The 24,766-nt window shown below is 41.3% G+C and overlaps 1 protein-coding gene and 1 long non-coding RNA gene across 4 annotated transcripts in view; one reads left to right on the top strand and one right to left on the bottom strand.

Moving 5' to 3' along the window:
* Positions 1-758: 758 nt before the first annotated feature.
* Gm38658 lies at positions 759-3,655 on the bottom strand. Its single transcript, XR_878588.2, has 3 exons — positions 3,590-3,655; positions 3,330-3,422; positions 759-824 (listed from the first exon to the last, which is right to left on the bottom strand). It is a non-coding gene; the product is annotated as a predicted gene, 38658 (long non-coding RNA).
* Positions 3,656-19,844: 16,189 nt separating this feature from the next.
* Positions 19,845-24,766, top strand: part of Cdc73 (cell division cycle 73, Paf1/RNA polymerase II complex component) — a 99,618-nt gene continuing 94,696 nt past the window's right edge. For 2 of the 3 annotated variants that reach the window (XM_006529366.3, XM_006529365.2), the window contains exons 1-2: positions 19,850-20,244; positions 23,416-23,521. In XM_006529366.3, the coding sequence (XP_006529429.1) occupies positions 20,114-20,244; positions 23,416-23,521 (237 nt within the window). In that variant the 5' untranslated portion in view covers positions 19,850-20,113. Of the gene's footprint in view, positions 20,245-23,415; positions 23,522-24,766 lie in introns of all 3 variants that reach the window. The other variant, NM_145991.2, reaches the window with a different exon arrangement.

Raw genomic sequence — 24,766 nt, 5'->3', positions numbered from 1 at the left:
TAGGTCAAAATGCTTGTTCCTGCATAGAGCAAGTTTTATGTGCATAGTATGTCAAAGCACTTGTATGAAAATGGAAAAATGAAGATGACATAAGTTGGAAAGTGAATAGTATGGACTGATTTTGAGAACTTCAGGAGCTATACTCTAGTATATTTTCTTTATATTATTTGAAGTATTATTATGGAAGTAACTTCTTCAGATTATTTTTAATTAATTAATTTGGTTTCTTTGCAACAAGGTTTCTCTGTGTAGGTCTTCATGTCCTGGAATTGGCTCTGTAAAACAGGCTGGCCTCAGACTCAGCCACCTGCCTGCCCCTGCCTCCTGAGTGCTGTGTGCCACCGTGCCTGGTTAGAGGAAGGAACTTCTAGCCAGAGCTTTAAGAATAGTATTAGCCAGATAAGGTAGGAACAGAGGACAGTGGGCAGAGAAGTGCACTCCAAGTTATTCATATGGAATAATATTGATTTAATCTGGTTTGAAATAAAACTCATCCTTATACTTCCTTTTAATAAACTGGGTTTTGAGAACAAACATGAATTGTCTATGCTTTCTTATTTAAAAATATATTTTGAAGAACAAATAAGCCAGTAAACTGGGTTCTGCTGTGCACCTTACTTTTTTCTCCTCTCATTTCTTGGGTAGGTAAGTGCTATTCAGGAATCTTTAAGACTTTAATTGATTTGCCTTGACTTCAACTACTAGTCATTCCAGGAGAACTCAAGCCATCTGTGTTCAACCCTTTCACATACCTGATATTTCTTGCAGCACGTTAGAACAGTGATCCATAGAAGTACAATTAGTGCTAGGCAAGCCATGCTGAGCTACTCAACAATTCAGTTTAAAAAATAAAAAAACAACAAAAGAAAAAAAAAGTTAAGTGAAATAAGCAAAACAGCAAGCTAACACACACAGACACACACACAGAGACAAGCACACAGAGTCCTGTATTCAAAGGACACCATACAATAAAGTATCGACTGTAATTTCTCAAAGAAATGAAAAAATTTCAGTTTTCCTTCCTAGCCCATATTCTGTTGCTAAAACAAAATATCCGAGGATAGGAACTTCGTAGTAAGTAGAAATTTGTTTGTCTTATAAGGATGGTGCTGGCCAACATGTGGAAAGGACCTCCTTAAGTGTTTTAACATACTCAAGTGTAGAATCCAAAATAAGTTCAAGATCACCTAGCCCCTTCCCCTCTGAAGGGACTTTCAGAACCATGGCAGTCAAAATGACTGAGTCTACAGTTGCCAAAACAAAATGTGCTGTTCTCAGAAAAATAACTATAACAAGATAGCAGCTCCCAGAGAAATCCTGCTACCCCGCCCCACACTGAATTCTGAGAAAAAAAACCACAAACCCCCCTGACCTTGTTGATAGCTGTTACGTTAATAGCTGTGACGTTAATAGCTGACCCGTAAGTTCAAAATGTACTACTGCTTTGCTGACCAAATCATAATAACCCACCATGGGGACAAGAAAAGTGAGTCACTAGGCCAGAGGTAGTCACTATGCAAACCAACCAATGCCTGAAAAAGTTACTTGCTACACCAATGAGAATAAGCCAGCTACCCTGTTGCCCAAATCAGCCCCTTACAAGGTATAAAAAGTATGTTCTTTCTTTGTTCTGGGTCTCTCCTCTGGCCTGCGTGCTGAGAGGAAGGTCCCTAACATGTTGGAATAATAAAAATCTTCATGCGGTTTGCAGCGATGGTGGTCTCTGTGGTCTTTGTGAGTGAGGGTCTTTTGACGAACTCCAACACAAGCATATCAAACATCTGAGCATCCTTGGGCCAGGCCAAGTTTTACTTCCTGCTCTTACAAAGCTACCAGTTCTACTGGGGTGGGACGGTAGGTGATAGGGGGACAACATGACTTACTCTGAAGATCTTAGGAATCTCAAGAGCTTTATCTCCAAATTCCACAAATATACAAACTCATGGACTTCGTTTAAAACAGATACATGTAGAACTAGAACATTTTTTTATATTGCTTTCTTCCAAAGTATTTACATACTAAGTCCATAGTTACTTTTCTCTACAAGTTTGTCCTAACACTCCAAACCTCAGCCAGGCAGTGGTGGCTCATGCCTTTAATCCCAGCACTTGGGAGGCAGAGGCAGGCGGATTTCTGAGTTCGAGGCCAGCCTGGTCTACAGAGTGAGTTCCAGGATAGCCAGGGCTACATAGAGAAACCCTGTCTTGAAAACCCCAAAAAACAAAACAAGCAAAACAAAACAAAAACATTCCAAACCTCTAGAGAAGTTAATGAACACAATCACAATCTAGTGTGCAAGAGATTTAATACTTCCATCCTAATAAATGAGACTGGTGAATGCAACCCAGAGACGCTGATCTGCACTGGTTTGGGGAGATGCCCATTTAGTATGGCCTGACCTTGGTATGGGTGGGATGACATGGCTCTCGCCCCTAGAACAGGGCCAACAGGGTGTGGCCCTCCATGAGTGTAGATGGCTGCTGTGGCCTTAAAGGCCTGTTTGTATAATAATGTACATATTTTTCAGGTTTCTCCTTCAAGGAATGTTCTCCCAGTTAGCGTTAATGACTCTATGATAATCAGAGACAGCACGAGGATGTGAGGTGTGTGTGTGGTTGACGTGTAAAAGGCTAGGCTTGGATTACAGTGTAATCCTACACTGGGAAAGCAGAGACAGGAGCTCTCCAGAGCTCACTGCTGGGTGGTCTTGTTGAATCACTGAGTTCCAGACGGAGTTAGAGACTTTCAAAAACTAAGGTAAAGGGTAAAAACGGAAAGCATCCACATTTATCTCTGGCCTACACACATACACACCCATACCCACACTGGTGCACACTCACACATATGGGCACATACACACACAGGCACACACATGGGCAAACACAAGGGCACACCCACAAAAGGCATATAAAGAGCACACGCATACACCGACAGAATACACTGCTCTCTTCATTTGGAATGCAATCCCCCACCTACCCACCCCTGCTATTATCTGTTCCTCTCTCTTCTGTCTCCGTCTTACCATCCCTACCCTTTTTGAGTTACGACATTGACTCGAGTGGAATTTTTAACTAAAGTAAAACATTTCTTGGGCAAGTGAGGTGACTCAGCAGGTGGAGGCGCTTCCTATGTAAACCTGACAAGCGGAGTTTGGCCTCTAGAACCTGACATAGAAGGAGAGAAACCAACTCCTGACAATTTTCCTCTGATTTGCACAAGAGTGCCATGGCATACACATGCTCCCCCAACATACACATCATGCACATGTACAATACACACACTAATAATAAATAGGAACTTTAAAAGTTCTCTGCTTATTTAAATTGTACCTTTTACCCTATTCTTGGGATTCCTCATAGGAGAACATAGATTAAACGATGGAAAGAAAAGCATTTCTTTGAAGACAAAGGCACTTGCTGGTACTGAAAGAGAAAAAGAATTTATATTTATAAATGTATTAGATGCTACATTTGAGTGGTAATCATATAAAAACTTGTTTAATAGACAATATGGTATTTTAGAGTATTTTGAGTTACCATAGTCTGTTTATATCAGGATAAGTTATGGAAAAAAAAAGTTCATTTCTCACCTTTTTATAGGCTATGTTCAGTATTGAGGCACTGGCATTTGGCAAGGAGCTCCTTGCTGTATTGTCTGTAGCAGAAGGCAAGAAACAAGAACGAATGTGTGGGGCAAAGAGGATGTGGACATATTGAGAATTAACTTCTAACATGTAGACTTTTGAGAACACATTCACATACTTTTTTTTTTTTTTTTTTTTTTTTTTTTTGAGACATGGTTTCTCTGTATGGCCGTGACTATTCTGGAACTCACTTTGTAGACCAGACTGGCTTCAAACTCACAGAGATCCCCACTGTTTCTGCCTTCCCAATGCTGGGATTAAAGGTGTGTACCATCACTGCCTGGCTCAAGTACTCTTTTCACTCAACTTCCCTAGCACTCCTAGGAAGAAAGTGTGTTTTTATCCTCATTTTATGTACAACGAAGAGAAAGTACCAAAGGACTAAAAACTTGCTAAGGCTAATCACTTGCTGAACTGTGTCTTTAATTCAAGTGATCCCTGAGGCCACAGATGCAATAGCCACACTACTCTGGTTTTCCAAAGGAAATGTGTCTCTCATTAATGATGGACAATTTGTCTTTTGAGAAGAATGGAACTGAGAATTCACACACACACACACACACACACACACACACACACACACCAAAACACTCTTAAAAAAAAAAAGAATAATGAAACAGTTGATTATACGTCCCTTTGATCCCAACGTTATCAACCCACCACTATCTTAAAAGGGTCAGATATGAGCCAAAAACCTGTCCAGCTATTTTCTGTCAAGGGTAAATTGAATAGGGCATCGGAGGCCCTCTACCTCCTCTCCTGTGAGCATCTGAACTGGCAAAAGCAACCTGACCATAATGTTTTCCTGTTAAATAATTTGACACCATCAACAGTCAGCTCAAAACACACTTTGACTTTATGGAACAAGATAAAACAAGGCAGTTCAAACAGCTAAATATAGCCACTGGAGCTCTTACTTCATTTCCAATTACAGTTTCACCTTCATCTATGTCTTTATTCATTCATACCTTCTAGAGACAGAAAACAATAATTCTGTGGGCCAAATCTATCCTCTTTTTTTTTCCTTTTGCAAAATCTATTTTTGGTGCTGACAAATGAACAATTATTACATATATGTTCTAACACTTAAGTATGCTAACCAGCTCCTCTTTTTTTGTACAATATTTAGGAAAAGAATAGCTTTAACACTTTAAAATAATTTTAGAAATCAAACAAGAATCTGTGAATGAGCATATGGAGGCCACAGGTCTCCCTAAATGTTCTATCACTTCTACACGTCACCCCACAGAGACCATGCCACCAACAAACTCAGACCAAAGCTGAAATTATAATGTTTCCCCAAATAATGTAACGCATATCTCAAATTGTATTGATTAACTGATTGATCAATAAAGACAGGGACCGATGGTGGCTTCAGTGATGCCCTTGAACTTGTGATCTTGTACCTCTGCTTCCTGAGTGCTGGAGTTGCCACTCGTCCCTGCTTGTGCTGGACTGAGGATGCAACCCTGAGATGTGATCACACTAGGGGAGGACTCTGCTAGCCATGGGAGGACTCTGCTAGCCAGGGGAAAGCTCTGCTAACTGAGTTATATTCTTAGCTCATAAATCCAAATTGAGCAAGTCCGAGGTAACATCCTCTTATGGAGATGTTAGTAGGTATATACAATAGGTCTTCCTGTTGACATAGGCACATGATAGGTTCATGGCCTATGCTGGATAGCACACAGTAAGTGGACCCAACATACCCTATTTAGTAAGTATACACCAAAAACAAGAGTCAAAGCCCCAAATTGGTCAAATACCATTTGTGGTATATTTTGTATGGTCTGAAGATTAAGAATACTCCCCCCACCCCATTTTTAGGGGATTGTTTCCAAACAAATGAAAGAAGGAAAGAAGGAAGGAAGGAAAGAAGAAAAGTAAGAGTTAAGACAGCAAGAGAGAGAGCCGCTGAGGCAGCACCCTTGGCGGGCTGCAGACAGCCGGCCACCGTCCGGACCAGAGGACAGGTGTCCGCCTGGCTCGGGAGGCGGCCTCAGCCTCAGGAGCAGCGGTCACCATCTTGGTTCCAGGACTCCCTGGACCTTAAGAATTTAGTCTGCACAGGTGAGAGTCTGCACCACAGAAGCTGACAGCTTCTGGGAACTGCCAAAGCAACACAGCTTCTGAGAGAGGCCCTGTTTTGGGCCTTCTTCTTCGACCAGGAGGAGGTCCAAAAACAAGATATCTGCGCACCTTCCCTGTAAGAGAGCTTGCCAGCAGAGAGTGCTCTGAGCACTGAAACTCAGAGGAGAGAATCTGTCTCCCAGGTCTGCTGAGAGACGGTAACAGAATCACCAGAAGAACAATCTCTAAACAGAGTCAACTATAACTACTAACTCCAGAGATTACCAGATGGCTAAAGGTAAACGTAGGAATCCTACTAACAGGAACCAAGACCACTCACCATCATCAGAACCCAGCACTCCCACTTCGCCCAGTCCAGGGCACCCCAACACACCCGAAAACCTAGACCTAGATTTAAAAGCATATCTCATGATGATGGTAGAGGACATCAAGAAGGACTTTAATAAATCACTTAAAGAAATACAGGAGAACACTGCTAAAGTGTTACAAGTCCTTAAAGAAAAACAGGAAAACACAATCAAACAGGTAGAAGTCCTTACAGAAAAAGAGGAAAAAACATACAAACAGGTGATGGAAATGAACAAAACCATACTAGACCTAAAAAGGGAAGTAGACACAATAAAGAAAACTCAAAGTGAGGCAACACTGGAGATAGAAACCCTAGGAAAGAAATCTGGAACCATAGATTTGAGCATCAGCAACAGAATACAAGAGATGGAAGAGAGAATCTCAGGTGCAGAAGATTCCATAGAGAACATCGGCACAACAATCAAAGAAAATGGAAAATGCAAAAAGATCCTAACTCAAAATATCCAGGAAATCCAGGACACAATGAGAAGACCAAACCTACGGATAATAGGAGTGGATGAGAATGAAGATTTTCAACTCAAAGGACCAGCAAACATCTTCAACAAAATTATTGAAGAAAACTTCCCAAATATAAAGAAAGAGATACCTATGAACATACAAGAAGCCTACGGAACTCCAAATAGACTGGACCAGAAAAGAAATTGCTCCCGACACATAATAATCAGAACAACAAATGCACTAAATAAAGATAGAATACTAAAAGCAGTAAGGGAAAAAGGTCAAGTAACATACAAAGGCAAGCCTATCAGAATTACACCAGATTTTTCACCAGAGACTATGAAAGCCAGAAGAGCCTGGACAGATGTTATACAGACACTAAGAGAACACAAATTCCAGCCCAGGCTACTATACCCAGCCAAACTCTCAATTACCATAGATGGAGAAACCAAAGTATTCCACGACAAAACCAAATTCACACATTATCTCTCCACGAATCCAGCCCTTCAAAGGTTAATAACAGAAAAAAACCAATACAAGAACGGGAACAATGCCCTAGAAAAAACAAGAAGGTAATCCCTCAACAAACCTAAAAGAAGACAGCCACAAGAACAGAATGCCAACTTTAACAACAAAAATAACAGGAAGCAACAATTACTTTTCCTTAATATCTCTTAACATCAATGGTCTCAACTCCCCAATAAAAAGACATAGACTAACAAATTGGCTACACAAACAAGACCCAACATTTTGCTGTTTACAGGAGACACATCTCAGAGAAAAAGATAGACACTACCTCAGAATAAAAGGCTGGAAAACAATTTTCCAAGCAAATGGTATGAAGAAACAAGCTGGAGTAGCCATCCTAATATCTGATAAGATTGACTTCCAACCCAAAGTCATCAAAAAAGACAAGGAGGGGCACTTCGTTCTCATCAAAGGTAAAATCCTCCAAGAGGAACTCTCAATTCTGAATATCTATGCTCCAAATAGAAGGGCAGCCACATTCATTAAAGAAACTTTAGTAAAGCTCAAAGCACACATTGCACCTCACACAATAATAGTGGGAGACTTCAACACACCACTTTCACCAATGGACAGATCATGGAAACAGAAACTAAACAGGGACACACTGAAACTAACAGAAGTGATGAAACAAATGAATCTGACAGATATCTACAGAACATTTTATCCTAAAACAAAAGGATATACCTTCTTCTCAGCACCTCATGGTACCTTCTTTAAAATTGACCACATAATAGGTCACAAAACAGGCCTCAACAGATACAAAAATATTGAAATTGTCCCATGTATCCTATCAGATCACCATGCACTAAGGCTGATCTTCAATAACAAAAAAAATAACAGAAAGCCAACACTCACGTGGAAACTGAACAACTCTCTTCTCAATGATACCTTGGTCAAGGAAGGAATAAAGAAAGAAATTAAAGACTTTTTAGAGTTTAATGAAAATGAAGCCACAACGTACCCAAACCTTTGGGACACAATGAAAGCATTTCTAAGAGGGAAACTCATAGCTCTGAGTGCCTCCAAGAAGAAACGGGAGAGAGCACATACTAGCAGCTTGACAACACATCTAAAAGCTCTAGAAAAAAAGGAAGCAAATTCACCCAAGAGGAGTAGACGGCAGGAAATAATCAAACTCAGGGGTGAAATCAACCAAGTGGAAACAAGAAGAACTATTCAAAGAATTAACCAAACAAGGAGTTGGTTCTTTGAGAAAATCAACAAGATAGATAAACCCTTAGCTAGACTCACTAGAGGGCACAGAGACAAAATCCTAATTAACAAAATCAGAACTGAAAAGGGAGACATAACAACAGATCCTGAAGAAATCCAAAACACCATCAGATCCTTCTACAAAAGGCTATACTCAACAAAACTGGAAAACCTGGACGAAATGGACAAATTTCTGGACAGATACCAGATACCAAAGTTGAATCAGGATCAAGTTGACCTTCTAAACAGTCCCATATCCCCTAAAGAAATAGAAGCAGTTATAAATAGTCTCCCAGCCAAAAAAAGCCCAGGACCAGATGGGTTTAGTGCAGAGTTCTATCAGACCTTCAAAGAAGATCTAATTCCAGTTCTGCACAAACTTTTTCACAAGATAGAAGTAGAAGGTACTCTACCCAACTCATTTTATGAAGCCACTATTACTCTGATACCTAAGCCACAGAAAGATCCAACAAAGATAGAGAACTTCAGACCAATTTCTCTTATGAATATCGATGCAAAAATCCTCAATAAAATTCTCGCTAACCGAATCCAAGAACATATTAAAGCAATCATCCATCCTGACCAAGTAGGTTTCATTCCAGGGATGCAGGGATGGTTTAATATACGAAAATCCATCAATGTAATCCACTATATAAACAAACTCAAAGACAAAAACCACATGATCATCTCGTTAGATGCAGAAAAAGCATTTGACAAGATCCAACACCCATTCATGATAAAAGTTCTGGAAAGATCAGGAATTCAAGGCCCATACCTAAACATGATAAAAGCAATCTACAGCAAACCAGTAGCCAATATCAAAGTAAATGGAGAGAAGCTGGAAGCAATCCCACTAAAATCAGGGACTAGACAAGGCTGCCAACTTTCTCCCTACCTTTTCAACATAGTACTTGAAGTATTAGCCAGAGCAATTCGACAACAAAAGGAGATCAAGGGGATACAAATTGGAAAGGAGGAAGTCAAAATATCACTTTTTGCAGATGATATGATAGTATATATAAGTGACCCTAAAAATTCCACCAGAGAACTCCTAAACCTGATAAACAGCTTCGGTGAAGTAGCTGGATATAAAATTAACTCAAACAAGTCAATGGCCTTTCTCTACACAAAGAATAAACAGGCTGAGAAAGAAATTAGGGAAACAACACCCTTCTCAATAGTCACAAATAATATAAAATATCTCGGCGTGACTCTAACTAAGGAAGTGAAAGATCTGTATGATAAAAACTTCAAGTCTCTGAAGAAAGAAATTAAAGAAGATCTCAGAAGATGGAAAGATCTCCCATGCTCATGGATTGGCAGGATCAATATTGTAAAAATGGCTATCTTGCCAAAAGCAATCTACAGATTCAATGCAATCCCCATCAAAATTCCAACTCAATTCTTCAACGAATTAGAAGGAGCAATTTGCAAATTCATCTGGAATAACAAAAAACCTAGGATAGCAAAAAGTCTTCTCAAGGATAAAAGAACCTCTGGTGGAATCACCATGCCTGACCTAAAGCTTTACTACAGAGCAATTGTGGTAAAAACTGCATGGTACTGGTATAGAGACAGACAAGTAGACTAATGGAATAGAATTGAAGACCCAGAAATGAACCCACACACCTATGGTCACTTGATCTTCGACAAGGGAGCTAAAACCATCCAGTGGAAGAAAGACAGCATTTTCAACAATTGGTGCTGGCACAACTGGTTGTTATCATGTAGAAGAATGCGAATCGATCCATACTTATCTCCTTGTACTAAGGTCAAATCTAAATGGATCAAAGAACTTCACATAAAACCAGAGACACTGAAACTTATAGAGGAGAAAGTGGGGAAAAGCCTTGAAGATATGGGCACAGGGGAAAAATTCCTGAACAGAACAGCAATGGTTTGTGCTGTAAGATCGAGAATTGACAAATGGGACCTAATGAAACTCCAAAGTTTCTGCAAGGCAAAAGACACCGTCAATAAGACAAAGAGACCACCAACAGATTGGGAAAGGATCTTTACCTATCCTAAATCAGATAGGGGACTAATATCCAACATATATAAAGAACTCAAGAAGGTGGACTTCAGAAAATCAAATAACCCCATTAAAAAATGGGGCTCAGAACTGAACAAAGAATTCTCACCTGAGGAATACCGAATGGCAGAGAAGCACCTGAAAAAATGTTCAACATCCTTAATCATCAGGGAAATGCAAATCAAAACAACCCTGAGATTCCACCTCACACCAGTCAGAATGTCTAAGAATAAAAATTCAGGTGACAGCAGATGCTGGCGAGGATGTGGAGAAAGAGGAACACTCCTCCATTGTTGGTGGGATTGCAGGCTTGTACAACCACTCTGGAAATCCGTCTGGCGGTTCCTCAGAAAATTGGACATAGTACTACCGGAGGATCCAGCAATACCTCTCCTGGGCATATATCCAGAAGATGCCCCAACTGGTAAGAAGGACACATGCTCCACTATGTTCATAGCAGCCTTATTTATAATAGCCAGAAGCTGGAAAGAACCCAGATGCCCCTCAACAGAGGAATGGATACAGAAAATGTGGTACATTTACACAATGGAGTACTACTCAGCTATTAAAAAGAATGAATTTATGAAATTCCTAGCCAAATGGATGGACCTGGAGGGCATCATCCTGAGTGAGGTAACACATTCACAAAGGAACTCACACAATATGTACTCACTGATAAGTGGATATTAGCCCAAACCCTAGGATACCCAAGATATAAGATACAATTTCCTAAACACATGAAACTCAAGAAAAATGAAGACTGAAGTGTGGATACTATGCCCCTCCTTAGAAGTGGGAACAAAACACCCTTGGAAGGAGTTACAGAGACAAAGTTTGGAGCTGAGATGAAAGGATGGACCATGTAGAGACTGCCATATCCAGGGATCCACCCCATAATCAGCATCCAAACGCTGACACCATTGCATACACTAGCAAGATTTTATTGAAAGGACCCAGATGTAGGTGTCTCTTGTGAGACTATGCCGGGGCCTAGCAAACACAGAAGTGGATGCTCACAGTCAGCTAATGGATGCATCACAGGGCTCCCAATGGAGGAGCTAGAGAAAGTACCCAAGGAGCTAAAGGGATCTGCAACCCTATAGGTGGAACAACATTATGAACTAACCAGTACCCCGGAGCTCTTGACTCTAGTTGCATATGTATCAAAAGATGGCCTAGTAGGCCATCACTGGAAAGAGAGGCCCATTGGACAGGCAAACTTTATATGCCCCAGAACAGGGGAACGCCAGGGCCAAAAAGGGGGAGTGGGCGGGTAGGGGATTGGGGGTGGGTGGGTATGGAGGACTTTTGGTATAGCATTGGAAATGTAAATGAGCTAAATAACTAATAAAAAATGGAAAGAAAAAAAAAAGACAGCAAGAGAAAATGGCAGAGACCATCTGTAGACCACAAATCTTCTACCATTTATCAGTTAACCTTCTACAAATACATGTTTTTAGTTCAGAACTCCGAGAGGTCTGCACTTTTCATTGTGTTTGCAAACTGACACGTTAGTCCACTGGTTTCCTGGGTGATAACAAAAACAGCATTCCCAGATAAGAGATAAAGCGCTTCACAACTGGAATCACTTTCCAGAGGGTCAGCAGTAATTCCTTATAAGGAACAAACTGCCTGTTAAAGGTTTCGCTACTGCTTACCACTGTTACACCATGGGCCAAATTTTAGCACGCTTTCAGACAGGAACAACCATGTTTCTAACATCTAGCCAGGTTCTAGGGATAGATCTGCCTGAGGCAGCAAGGCAGTGAAGAAAGGACAGACATAGAGATGTGCAGCAAAGCTAGGATGGGCCATCCAATCTCAAAAACAAAGCATCCACAAAGTGCAGCATGTTTATTATAGACAGTCGAATGGGGAAGCTGGCTATTGCATGCAGCTGAACAAGGAGGCGGTGCTATTGCATACAGACAAACAAGGAGGAGGGGTAATTACATACAGCTGAACACGGAGGCACACTCTGTAGAGGAGCAGCCTTCGGGCCATAATCATAGTGTGGGGGTGGGGAGAAAGCAATGGTGGACAATTTCTGCATACACATGAACATCTGCTCCTGCCTGGACCAGGAAGGCTTTGTTAGCCCTTTGAGCCTCACCTGGGAAGAGGGAGAGGGAGAGGTTACTATTTTCCCACAGGCCTGAGGCACAGGAGTCTTTGACAGGGCTGTACCTACGTCAACAGCACACATTCACTCAGAGGGTCCTTGCTATCACACATATTTAAACCAAAGAGTCATGTGGCTGGTTAAACAGCCATTCTGATCAGCAGATGAGTAGCTTTGCAGCCTGGCCCCCTCATCACAGCGGAGAGGTTCAAGGCCTATGCTAGATTGCTTCTTCCACTGTATGTTCCTGACGGTCTTGGTTTGTAAGCCATTGGCAGAAGAAGAAGAAGAAGAAGAAGAAGAAGAAGAAGAAGAAGAAGAAGAAGAAGAAGAAGAAGAAGAAGAAGAAGAAGAAGAAGAAGAAGAAGAAGAAGAAGAAGAAGAAGAAGAAGAAGAAGAAGAAGCAGCAGCAGCAGCAGCAGCAGCTTTTAGGCAGATTCGGTAGAGACCCTTGCAGCTGATCAGGAAACTCAATTGGCTAGTTCAGGCACCTGATGTCTGTGTGTTCTCTTGACTGAGGCCTTCTGGCTCAAAGCCGAGAAGTAAGTTTACGGAGAGTTAGGTTGCAAATGAAACTCCAGTATTCTGTCAAGGCTGTGCATAGAAAGGGTTCATTTCATATTTCTGGGAATAAAGTCTCTTAGGATCTCGCTGTTAGCTAATCCAAATTCCACTGTTTTTGCAACTGAGTAGCCTTTCAGTGGTTTGTTTGCCTGTCGGGTTACCTATGACATGAAGAATGTATAGGGAGAGGTCAGGCAGAGGTATTTATCTTTGAGCCGGATGTAAGAGGGTCAGAAGATCTTCTTTGGATCAAATATGCCTTGAGTCTCTCTTAAGAATTATTCAAATGCACACCTTTAATCCCAGCAATCAGAGACTGGCAGATCTCTGTGAGTTTGAGGCCAGCCTGGCTACAGAGCTAGTTCTACGACAGTTCCGAGGTTACACAAAGCCGTCACACTGTCTCAAAAAGCTTTAAAAAGAAAAAGAATTATTCAAAGACATCCTCACTAGTTTTGTCTTTTTCTGTGCTGTGTTTAATCTCATCTGCTCAGAACTGGGTTTGTCCAACTTGGGTTTGGTGACAGGTATACTTTGGCATATTTCAGGGATCTATGCTACACACGGACTATCTTTAGGAAGTGTGTTCTCAAGGTTGTTTCAATTGAAAACTGCCTCTTCTTTGTCAAAACCCACTTGCCCCCAATGTTCACATTATAATGTTCATTCATCTGCTTAGCTGTGTACGTAGCTCTGTACGTACCAGATTTATCAAGGCTCAGTGTGAACGACAATAGTCATTGTCATACTTTCAACCAGATTGTCCCTTCAAGAAATGCTTTAGGCTGGGCAGTGGTGGCACATGCCTTCAATCCCAGCACTTGGGAGTCGGGAGGCAGAGACAGGCAGATTTCTGAGTTTGAGGCCAGCCTGGTCTATAGAGTGAGTTCCAGGACAGCCAGGGCTATAAAGGGAAATCCTGTCTCGAAAAACAAACAAACAAAAAGAAATGCTTTAGAATAAAAAGGGGGAAACCCCTTTCATGTGGAAATTGCACAGTTTGGTCTAAAAGTGGTCTAAAAGAAAGAACTAGAGAATACTGGGGTTGGAAGTGGAGCTCTGGTGGTTAAGTGCTGGCCTGGAGTCTCCGGTTCAATCTTCAGGGGTCATCAAACTAGGTAAACTGTCACACGCCTGAAATCCCACTCAGCTCTCAGGAAGTTGGGAAACTTGGGTGTATGAGGTCAGTCTCAGCCACAGAGCTAGCCCACAGGCAGCCCGAGTTACATTACAACCTTGTATCAAAGAAGCAGGAACAACAAAAGCAAAGAGAAAGAACGTCTTACTGAGGTGCGAGACACCCTCTTTTATATTCCTATTTTTAAAGGTTACTGAAACGCTGTTTTTCCCCCCATGGCATAGCTAGACAAAGTTGGTAGAGCCCAAGAATCCATTCTTTAAATTAGCTATAATAACACTCCAGAGCCAGCTTGGACTGCATAGCAAGTTCCAGGACAGTGAGAGCTTCACAGTGAGAACTTATCTCCAAGAATTGAAAGAACAATAACGGAACAAACACAATTACACTCTCATGTGTGCATTTTATAACGGGTATTTTTCCATCAAACTTTCTTTCCCCCTTGAGGGGAAACCACAGTTAACCTTACACACTGGCCATTTTATATTTGCTTGAAGCTCTTTCCTCTTGCTCTGTTTCTGTTTTATTTTTCTGGGAAACTTATAAAGATTAACTGATGAGCAAGCAAACACATCCAGTTGTTGTGTCCTCATTTAGGAATATGCAGTCCAAGTAAGACAGAATACCTAGTGGATAAAAAGTGGTGGTAAACTTTTTGTGTTTGCTTTGCAAACCTTGTAAAGTTTATTTATTGAATAGCCTTTGTTACCATTGTTACAAGAAAACATGGCCTTAATTTCAAGGTGAAAGAGAAACTTCTGGTATGATTTATTCTTTAAATTTTATAACATGTAAAAAATGATGCCAACAGAAAGTTGTGTTTTAAATAGGGTCAATGTTAAATTTATTTCAATTTAAGGTTTCTAAATCTCCTAAGTTGTTTTTCTAAGTCATTATTATTTATTTCTGTAATTTCTGTATTATTTTTAAATTTCAGGCTGGAATACTAGCACATGCCTTTAATCTCAGCACTCAGGAGGCAGAGGCACCTGGTCTACAGAGTAAATTCAAGTACATTCAGGGCCATACAGAGAAATTTTGCCTCAAAGAACAAAACAAAACAAAAACTCCATATATGAATATGAATACATGTGCTCATAATATTTTAATATATATAAATAAAATATATAACCGCAGTTGACAAATGAAATGGTAAAATAGATATCAGTTTTATAGTTTTTTTTTTTTTGTTTTTTTTTTTTCAAGACTGGGTTTCTCTGTGTATGTAGCCCTGGCCACTCTGGAAGGGGCAGAGAAAAGATAATTTTGAAATATAACAGAGAACTCTGTTCTTGGCAAGGCTTTTTCTGGAAAAAAAAAAAAAAAAGAAAGAAACAAAGAATAGAAAACCTAACCAGTTAGCTCTGGACTGCTGGAAGTTTGCCAGATGCTACCCGACCTATGAGACAATAGCGAATTGCAGTCATTTGTATCCTTCCTTCTACGTGGAGATCCACACAAGTCCATGCCATTCTCACTGAGAATGCCTCCCTGAGACTGAGGAGAGTGGGCATCGTCCTCACTCAGCACCACAAGCCCACTTTGGAGACTGACTGCTGGTGATCTGACTGTACAATGGATTCCCTTCCCTGTAACTTATTGGCACGTTTCAAGGCCTGACACCCATTCCCTTTCGCTGGTGCATTGTGTCCAGCTACCAAGAAAAGATTTATAAGGTTTATCAAACACAACTAAAACACAATAAAGTCAGAACAGAATATCACATAGATTTGGCAGGGGTGTTGGAATTATCAGAATAGGAATGAAGACAATAACTCATGTGCTCGGAGCTCTAATGGACAAAGAGTGCAGCAGGGTTTGTTTGTTTGTGTTTGTTGAGACAGGGTTGTTCTGTGTAGTAACTGGCCTGTTACTGTGTTTTATTGGTAGTGTTTCTTTGATAATATTTCCTTTCCCCTTGCTGAGTAGTGGTGGTGGTGGTGCTGCTGCTGCTGGTGCTGCTGGTGGTGGTACTGCTGGTGGTGGCGGCTGCAGGCATGGCTGGGTTGCACACCTTTAATCCTAGTACTCAGAAGGTGGAGGCAGAGATATAGGCAAAGCCTATCAGATCTTTCTGAGTTTGAGGCCAGTCTGGTCTTCAGGGTGAGATCCAGGATACCCAGGTGGGGGGTGGGGAGGGGGGGGAGAGAGAGAGGGAGAGAGAGAGGGAGAGAGAGAGGGGGGGGGAGAGAGAGAGAGAGAGAGAGAGAGAGGAGAGAGAGAGAGAGAAATACATACCTACTAGACTACTAGACTGACCATAGTTGTTGACGCTATTCAGCACTGGTATAGATATGGTTAACAGGAACTTTCACCCATTGTTGATATCAATAAAAATGATACTCTCACATTGGGAAATAATTTGGAAATTTTTAGAAAATTAAGCATTCTTTTATTGTTTGACCTAGCAATCTGACGTCTTGGTATTTACATAAGGAGTTTAAAACTTGAACCCAAACTAAAACCTGGACCAAGATAGCGATATGACTGACTCAGCCTCAAAGCTGACAAAGCTTGCAAGTCACCAAGACATCCTCTGGTTTGTAATGATTGACTCATAGCACATCTAGAGAATGAAATATTCTTTTGTGTTAAAAATAAGTGAGCTGTTAACCATGAGAAACACAGAAGATGTTTCTGTGGTTACTAACACGCAAAAAAGGTAAAGTGTGAGACATTGTGAGGTCCAAGCTCCACAGCCTTTGGAAAGAGAGACACTAGGGATACAGCAAGCAAAAAGATTTACCAGGATTCAATGACTATACAAAGATCTATCAATCAATCAATCTATCTATCTACATTTAGTATATCCATAATTTCCAGGTTAAGAAGAAAATGGGATACTTTCCGGAAGCTGGTTAGGTATTCTATCAATAAACCTTAAACTAAGAATTGTTGGGAATTCTGGTGTTCATGATTACAGATATGCACAGGTTACTTTTTAATTTTTTGAGATTATAATGTAAGTATATATTATTTCCCCTTCCCTTCCCTAGATGCTTCCAAGAACCCCTCCTCTGCTCTTCCAAATTCATGACCTCTTTTTCTCCAATTGTTGTTACATATGCACAATTCTAAATATATACATGCAATCTGCTCAGGCACACACCACACACACACACACACACACACACACACAAACACACACACACACACACACACACATATGTATCTGTATGCTTTCAGGACTGACCATTTGCCTTGGATAACCAGTTGTGCTTCTCCATGGGGAAGACTATATCACCCTCTTTCAGCATTCCTTGCTGCCTGAGTTCTTTGTCTAGGGTTGAGGTCCCATGAGCATTCTCCCTCCCACTTTAGGATGTCCACTGGTCTCTTTTCTTGTTCAGGTCATATTTAGGCAGCCATGTTAGTGAGACTTCATGGGTGTAGCTTCTCTGATGTTTCTAGAAGACATGGTCTCCTAGCAACGTTCCTGTTCTTTTGACTCCTTCAATCTTTTCACCCCCCCCCCCCTTTGGAAATGATCCCTGAGCCTTATGTGCAGGGGTTGTGTTGTAGATGTGTCTGTTAGGGCTCAGCTCCACAACTCTGCATTTGATCAGTTGTTGCAAAGAGAAAAACTTTTGAAGAGTGGTGAGAATTACATTTGTTTGTGGGCAAAGGATAAATATTTAGAATGTAGTCAGGGAGTATGCTGATTTAGTAAAATGGAGGTTGTAGGTTCTCCTTCAAGATCCATTACTTTCCTAGCACGGGAAGTTAGCTAGGTCTTCTGGACCAGGCATGGTGTCCCTCTTGTTGAGTAGGTCTTAAGTCCAATTGGAGAGCTCTTGGTTCCTACCAATGTTCATGTGTCCCTATGAAGTGCACAGCTTTGCCCGTGATAAAACAAAAATTTTTTTTTGTTTGTTTGTTTTTTTCAAGACAGGGGTTTCTCTGTGTAGCCCTGGGTGTCCTGGAACTCACTGTGTAGACCAGGCTGGTCTTGAACTCAGAAATCCGCCTGCCTCTGCCTCCCAAGTTCTGGGATTAAAGGCATGCGCCACCACTGCCCAGCAATAAAACTATTTTGAATATAATTTTTAGTTACTTTCCCGAATCTTTAGTTCTACAACTACTATTATCTTTTATTAGATTTTGACCTTCTTGACTTAACATGAGAGGGACAATTTAAGGGAATTTATATAACAAAAACAAAGTAGAACTTCCGTGCTTTAACTGCTATACACTATAAATTACTAACCATGTATCTTACAACGTTGAGTTTAAGGATCATTAACCTTAAAAACATAAATTAATCAAAAAGAGAAATTGGTTGGAAATGATTTGTATATGAATTAAAATTCATAAAAACTATTGTTGACTCTCTTAACTCCATGAAACCTACCTATGCATTTATTACCCAGACTTTACTTGGAGCCTTTATCTTTTCACTTACTACAACATCGTTCTAGGAGCTGTCACTGTACCAAGTATAGTACATATGACCAATATATACTACATGTCATACAGTCGGTTCATCTCATGTCATACAGTCGGTTCATCTCCTAGGAGGTAGAGAAGCAAACAAAGGGGACAAGGAAATACTGGATGCTGTGATATAGGCATAAGTTCAGAGATGTGAAAGGGACAGACAAGCACAGTCAGTTCTTTATAACCTGCATTTGCAGTGAGGTTCTGAGACACATTGACGGGAGAAAGACATTTGTGGAGCAGACATTTTTTTAACCTCATACTTCTTTCTATACCCAAATTACACTTTGTCACACATAACAAAAGTCCCCCCCCCCAAAAAAAAACAGACCAAAGTATTTGTTTTTATAAGTAACAAAGTGTGCCTCCTTCTCACAAAGAGTGAAAAAGAAATATTAGGCTTGAAGTATATGTTTAAAGTACACAGGCCATGAATAGTATGCAGAATTGATTTCTAGGTTCCCATAATCATAAAGGCACCGGTAAGCCTTTTGAGTACCACTTAAAAGTCTGTTCGTCTGAAAAAGTGTTCTAATTCACAGCTTGAGGTTTCTGAAGGAGTATTTCTTCCATTCATAACCTGAAATCACTTGAGGCTTTTTTTGTGATTACCCGGGAGAAGCTGAGGGGATGGAAAAAGTTGTTTCCAAGGAAAGGAGGGGGACGAGTCAACAATGAATGGTCCTTCGTCGACGCGTTGGGATGCTTTCAGCTTTTTCTCTGATTAATTTTATTCTGTCTACCAATCAAACGATGTTAGGAGACCAGAGACTAACAAACGGGGCAAGAATTGTCCTCCACCTAACTCTTCTTTTCCTCTTTGCAAATACACCCCTTATTAAAATCCAGCCTAAACTTGAAAACGTCCACATTTCAAAGCTCCAGCTTTCCCTAGGAGCTGTTCCTGACCATGGGGACCTATGTCGCAGAGTGCGGTGGGGCTCCGATGCAGACAGAAAGGTAGTCCTGGGGTTCAAGGGAGGGAAGCGGAGCCTGGCGCAGGGAAAGTTTAAATCACCCGGCGGCGGCGCGCGCTCTGGGATTGAAAAGCGCGGAAGCGCCCAGCAGGTGCGCGCGCACCTGTCGCTCGCCCCGTGCGAGCCTTGAGACCGCACCGGGGCCCGGTTCCGCTAGGGCGCCGCACACGCGGAGCGCCGAGGCCCGCTCCCCGTTTCCCGAAGTCGGCGGCGCGCCCCGCGGGCGTCTGGGTGGCGCGTGTGCTCGGGCGGCCACGGCGCCCCCTGGCGGCGGCCCGCGGCCCCGGCGGAGCGTGGGTCAGTCAGGCGTTCTCCGCGGGCAGCCCGCGGCGGGGCCTTGCCTTATATAGCGCGGGGTCCTCGGCGGCCTGGGTGGCTTCTGCCCGTGCTGCTGTCGTAGACGCGGCCGGCTGTTGAGTGTGGCGGCTGTTGGTTCGCGGCGGCGGCGGCGGCGGCGGGGGGAAGAGGGCGAGGCGACGGGGGAAGGAGGCGGCAGGCGCGGCGGCGACGGCGGGGCCCGGGGCCCGCGGCGGCGGCGGCGGCAGCAGCGAGGGGGGCGAAGATGGCGGACGTGCTCAGCGTCCTGCGACAGTACAACATCCAGAAGAAGGAGATCGTGGTCAAGGGGGATGAAGTGATCTTCGGGGAGTTCTCCTGGCCCAAGAATGTGAAGACCAACTATGTAGTTTGGGGGTGAGTGCGGCGTGGCTGTGGCCTAGTGGTGGCGGGGCAGCATCGGGCGCCCCCGGGCGACCTCTTTCCCTAAAGCCCTCCTCCCTGTCCTCCTCGGAGTCCCTCAGGGATGAGAGGGGGGAGAAAAAAAAATGGGTGCTCTGGGGAAAAAGTTATTCTCTGGAGAAGAAGTTGTACTTTTAGGGCGAGGAGGGAAGAAGTGGAGCGGATTCTAGAGCGGTCAAGTCTTCTCTGTGTTGGAGAAGCCGAAGGGAAAGGTACCATGGGAGTTTCCGACTTGCCAGTTGGCGTGGAGTGTGTACAGGTTGTCCGCGCCGTGTGGGGCTGGTGCACGGCTACCTGGACGGAGGTGTAGAAGGACAGCGATCGATCGCAGCATCTGCCGGCCACCGAGTCGCTTTTTGTTCTTAGGTTTTTTTTTTTTTTGTAATCTCCCAGAGCCTGCCATGTGTTGCAACTGTCTTCTTTGGCTCCTCGAGCGCCTCGGCAATTTTCTTTTTTTTCTTTTTTCATAATAGGGGTAGGTTGATGTTATTCCTCAAGAGGGGTTGGGGGAGAAAAAAAAAAAGGAATAGACAGCTATCACTTAGAGTTAAGGGACGATTAGGAGAGTTTGGAAGTTTGCTGAAACAGTATTGGAGCTGAAAGCAGGACTTTGTTGGGGAGAAAGTTACCGGGGAAATGCAGTGAGACCGGGGGAAAAGCAGTGAGCTTTACATACGGGTCTGAGAAATTGATCCTGTGTGCTCTTCAGGAAGAGCCTTCAAAGGAAAAACAAAACAAAACCATTTGTGATTATTGTTCCATGGATGCCGTGGATGTAAGTCGTTCAGGAAATCACAGAGGGTCAAGTTGAAGAATCCTTTGAGTCCTCTGTAATGATGTTACTACTATTGATGCTTCTCTTTGATTACTAGAATGAGTCAGAATTTTGGTACCCATTTTGTTTGAATAACTTTGAACGATCAATTTAACACGAGAAAATCAATTTAAGATTTCTTTGGACTTACTGATTTCCTTTTTGAAATGTTGATTAAGTGATATTTTGAGTTTCCCATGTTTTACTCTTTCAAATAAATAACACAATTATTTTATTGGGTTTTGTTTGTTTGTTTGTTTGTTTTTTGAGACAGGGTTTCTCTGTGTAGCCCTGGCTGTCCTGGAACTCACTCTGTAGACCAGACTGGCTTCAAACTCAGAAATTCATCTGCCTCTACCTCCCAAGTGCTGGGATTAAAGGCACCACGCCCGGCTTATTTTATTGGGTTTTAATGAATATTTTTTCTTTAACAAACCTAAGGGATAAAGGAAATTTAACTTGAAAAAAAAAAAGCCTAAAACTCTGGTTCCTTCCTTAAACTATTTTGGCTAGAAAAGGTGAAACAGATTAAGTTGATCTGAACTGTTTTGTAGCTGATAAGAAGAGAACAGTTGTTTCCTTGTAGGTGAGGTGCATTATCCAAAGCCTGGAATAAATGAATGAACAGATGAGTAAACTTGAAAGAACAGCCAAGAAGTTGAGTGAAGTAGTGGGATAGCCTTCCAGTGTGGGGGAGCTATAGACTTAAGACATGAGGCCTGGAAAGGACATGGCTTGACAAGCATGTACAAAGGAGTGAAAAAGTAAAACTTAGAAGAAATTTAAAACTTTCAACATTAAATTTTTAGCAGAAGTTATTAACTCTACATGTATGCACGTCTAAATGTATATCGATAAAAGATTAGTCCGTACCCTTAATGTGTTCAGTGCTTTCTATTTTTATGATAATTTGTATAATAACTACTAATGAGTGATTGGACATAATATCAGTTTTGAGCAGTGGTTCTTAACCTGTGAGTTGAGACCCTTCTGGAGGGCGTGGAAAGATCCTTTCCAGGGATCAATCACCTGAGACCATCAGAAAACATAGTTACATTTATAACAGCAGCAAAGTTACAGTTATGAAGTAGCAATGAAAATGATTTTTTAGTTGGAGGTCACAACAGGAGGAATTGTATTAAAGGTTTGTAGCATCAGGAGGGCTGAGGACCACTTGTTTAGAGGAAAAGTGATAATAGAGGCTAGTAAAGGAGATTTAGGACACATTTCAGTGAGCTGTATTTAAATGGATTCATACAGTTGAACCGTCATAAGAAGTTGGAGGAGAAAGGACCTGCTTGCAGAGCAGTCTATGTGTTATCACTAGAGAGCTTGTATCCTCAAGACTACATTGTTGGATCACAGAGTTACATTTTGGCTTTGTTTTAGTGTCAGTTTGAGAGATGTTATAAGGATCATCTCTTTGAAGTACATCCTTTTTTTTTTTTTTTTTTGGTTTTTTTTTTTTTTTGGTTTTTCGAGACAGGGTTTCTCTGTATAGCCCTGGCTGTCCTGGAGCTCACTTTGTAGACCAGGCTGGCCTCGAACTCAGAAATCCGCCTGCCTCTGCCTCCCGAGTGCTGGGATTAAAGGCATGCGCCACCACGCCCGGCGAAGTACATCCTTTTAACTTACAGACTATTGTTGAGGATGTTGTATAGCAGTGTCTTGTTTACAAAGAGTTATACAATGTGCATCTTGTAAGTGCGTCCCTAGTAAAACCTTCATCTGAGTAGTTTGTCTTCTATGGATAATCCTTTCCATTGTGCAGCTGGTTGGATTTCATTTTTTTCTCTGTTGACAGAGTTCAGAACTCAATTTAGGTCTTATTTTAAAATATGTATACAGTGGGGTGGAGGATGTAGCTCACTGAGTTGGTAGAGTGCTTGCCTAGTATATCTGAGTCTCTGCAGTTGATCTCAAGCACCACATACAGTGAGATATGGTGGAGAGTACATGCTGTCCTCTGCTGGGTAGCTGCTTGGAAGCCAGTTGGAATACATGAGACCTTGCCTGTCTAAAAAAAAAAAGAAAAGAAAAATTTTATATATATATATATATATATATATATTATTTTTAATGTATGAATTTATGCACTCTCCCTGTTTTTTTTTTTTACATTTTTTATTTGTCGTCTTCTGCTCCAATGGCAACTCACTTACTATGAAAGTTTATATTGCATGTATATTTTTGCTATGTTAAGTAATAACTATGTCAGATAATCAACTAGATATAGATAAATGAATACATGTAACTAAGGCCAAATATTTAACTTAAGAATCTTAGTAAAAGTCATGCCTTAATCATTTTAGGACCGGAAAGGAAGGCCAACCCAGAGAGTACTACACATTGGATTCTATCTTATTTCTCCTTAATAATGTGCACCTTTCGCATCCTGTTTATGTCCGGCGTGCAGCTGTAAGTAGAAATCATTTTAAAACTCCATTGATCAAACAGTTATACATGACTTCACCTATGGGTTTCAGATGTCTGAAGTTGTCATGGAGAGTGAAAATTAAGCTGTTATGTGATTTATTCTGATCTTTTAGTCGGCAATAAATTATTCATGTAAAATTATAGGTAATGTTTATAACAACTTTTAAAAGCACTTATAGATGTTTCAAAATATATAAGTGGAAGAACTCTGATAATTCAGAACTATAGTTTAATTTCAAAAAAACTTTCCTTAGTATAAATATATTACAGGGGAAGAAGGCATAAAAATGATACAAATTTAGTACTAAAGTATGAAAATCTCAATAAATAAACCCAATGTAGACAAATAACTTCTTTAGAATTTTAAACAAAACATTTCTTTTTTTACTTTATTGACAAATGTATTGTTTTTCAGTTTTATCTGCTTTCTCAGTGTTTGAAAATTCATTGTTGAGAAGAAGTTGATTAGGAACATTTCTGAGTTCGAGGCTAGTCTGGTCTACAAAGTGAGTTCCAGGACAGCCAGAGCTATACAGAGAAACCCTGTGTTGAAAAACCAAAAAAAAGTATCTCATTTCACAGAGATTGCTAGGATGAGGTTCTTGCACTGGCAAGGGACTTTAAAAACCGATAAGTAGGATTTTGAGTTATTTGAGCTTGATATTGCAAATTGCCATAAATGTGCAAATAAGATGGTTCCCCAGATACTTTCTTTGGGTGTTGGGAGGGCACAGGCCTCATGTAGCCCAGGCTGGCCTCTAACACCTGTGTAGTTGAGGCTGGCCTTGAACTTGTGGTTCTCTTGTCTACCCTCAAGTGCTGGGATCAGATGTGTCTGCAGTCGTGTCCTGTTAATAAGGTTTTGGGCCCTGAACCCAGGGCTTCCTGCTTGCTAGGCAGGAAGTACTCTTACTGCAACCCTTTAGCTTTTATTAAAAGTGGTCCTCATCAGATTCCTTGATAGGATCAGATATAGAATTATTTTGGAGATGATTGATGGAATCAGATACCTACTCTAAAAGTTGTTTTAACTTTACTGCATTGTATTAATTTGAAAGTAGGACTTCCATGTCTGAATATTCTTAAACTCCTCATAAAATCATCATTGTGGCTTCCATCACTAGAGCTACTTTATGGCTGCCTAACACTGTGGACTGCATTATGCTGTGTGAAATTTACTCTTACAACCTTCCCTTCAAAGCAGAGATAGTTGATGCTTTTGAATAA

The sequence above is a fragment of the Mus musculus genome, chromosome 1 (assembly GCF_000001635.26).
Source record: "Mus musculus strain C57BL/6J chromosome 1, GRCm38.p6 C57BL/6J".
Classification (NCBI taxonomy): domain Eukaryota; kingdom Metazoa; phylum Chordata; class Mammalia; order Rodentia; family Muridae; genus Mus; species Mus musculus.
Note: the sequence above shows the minus strand (reverse complement) of the source record. Positions and strands in the feature narration are given on the sequence as shown.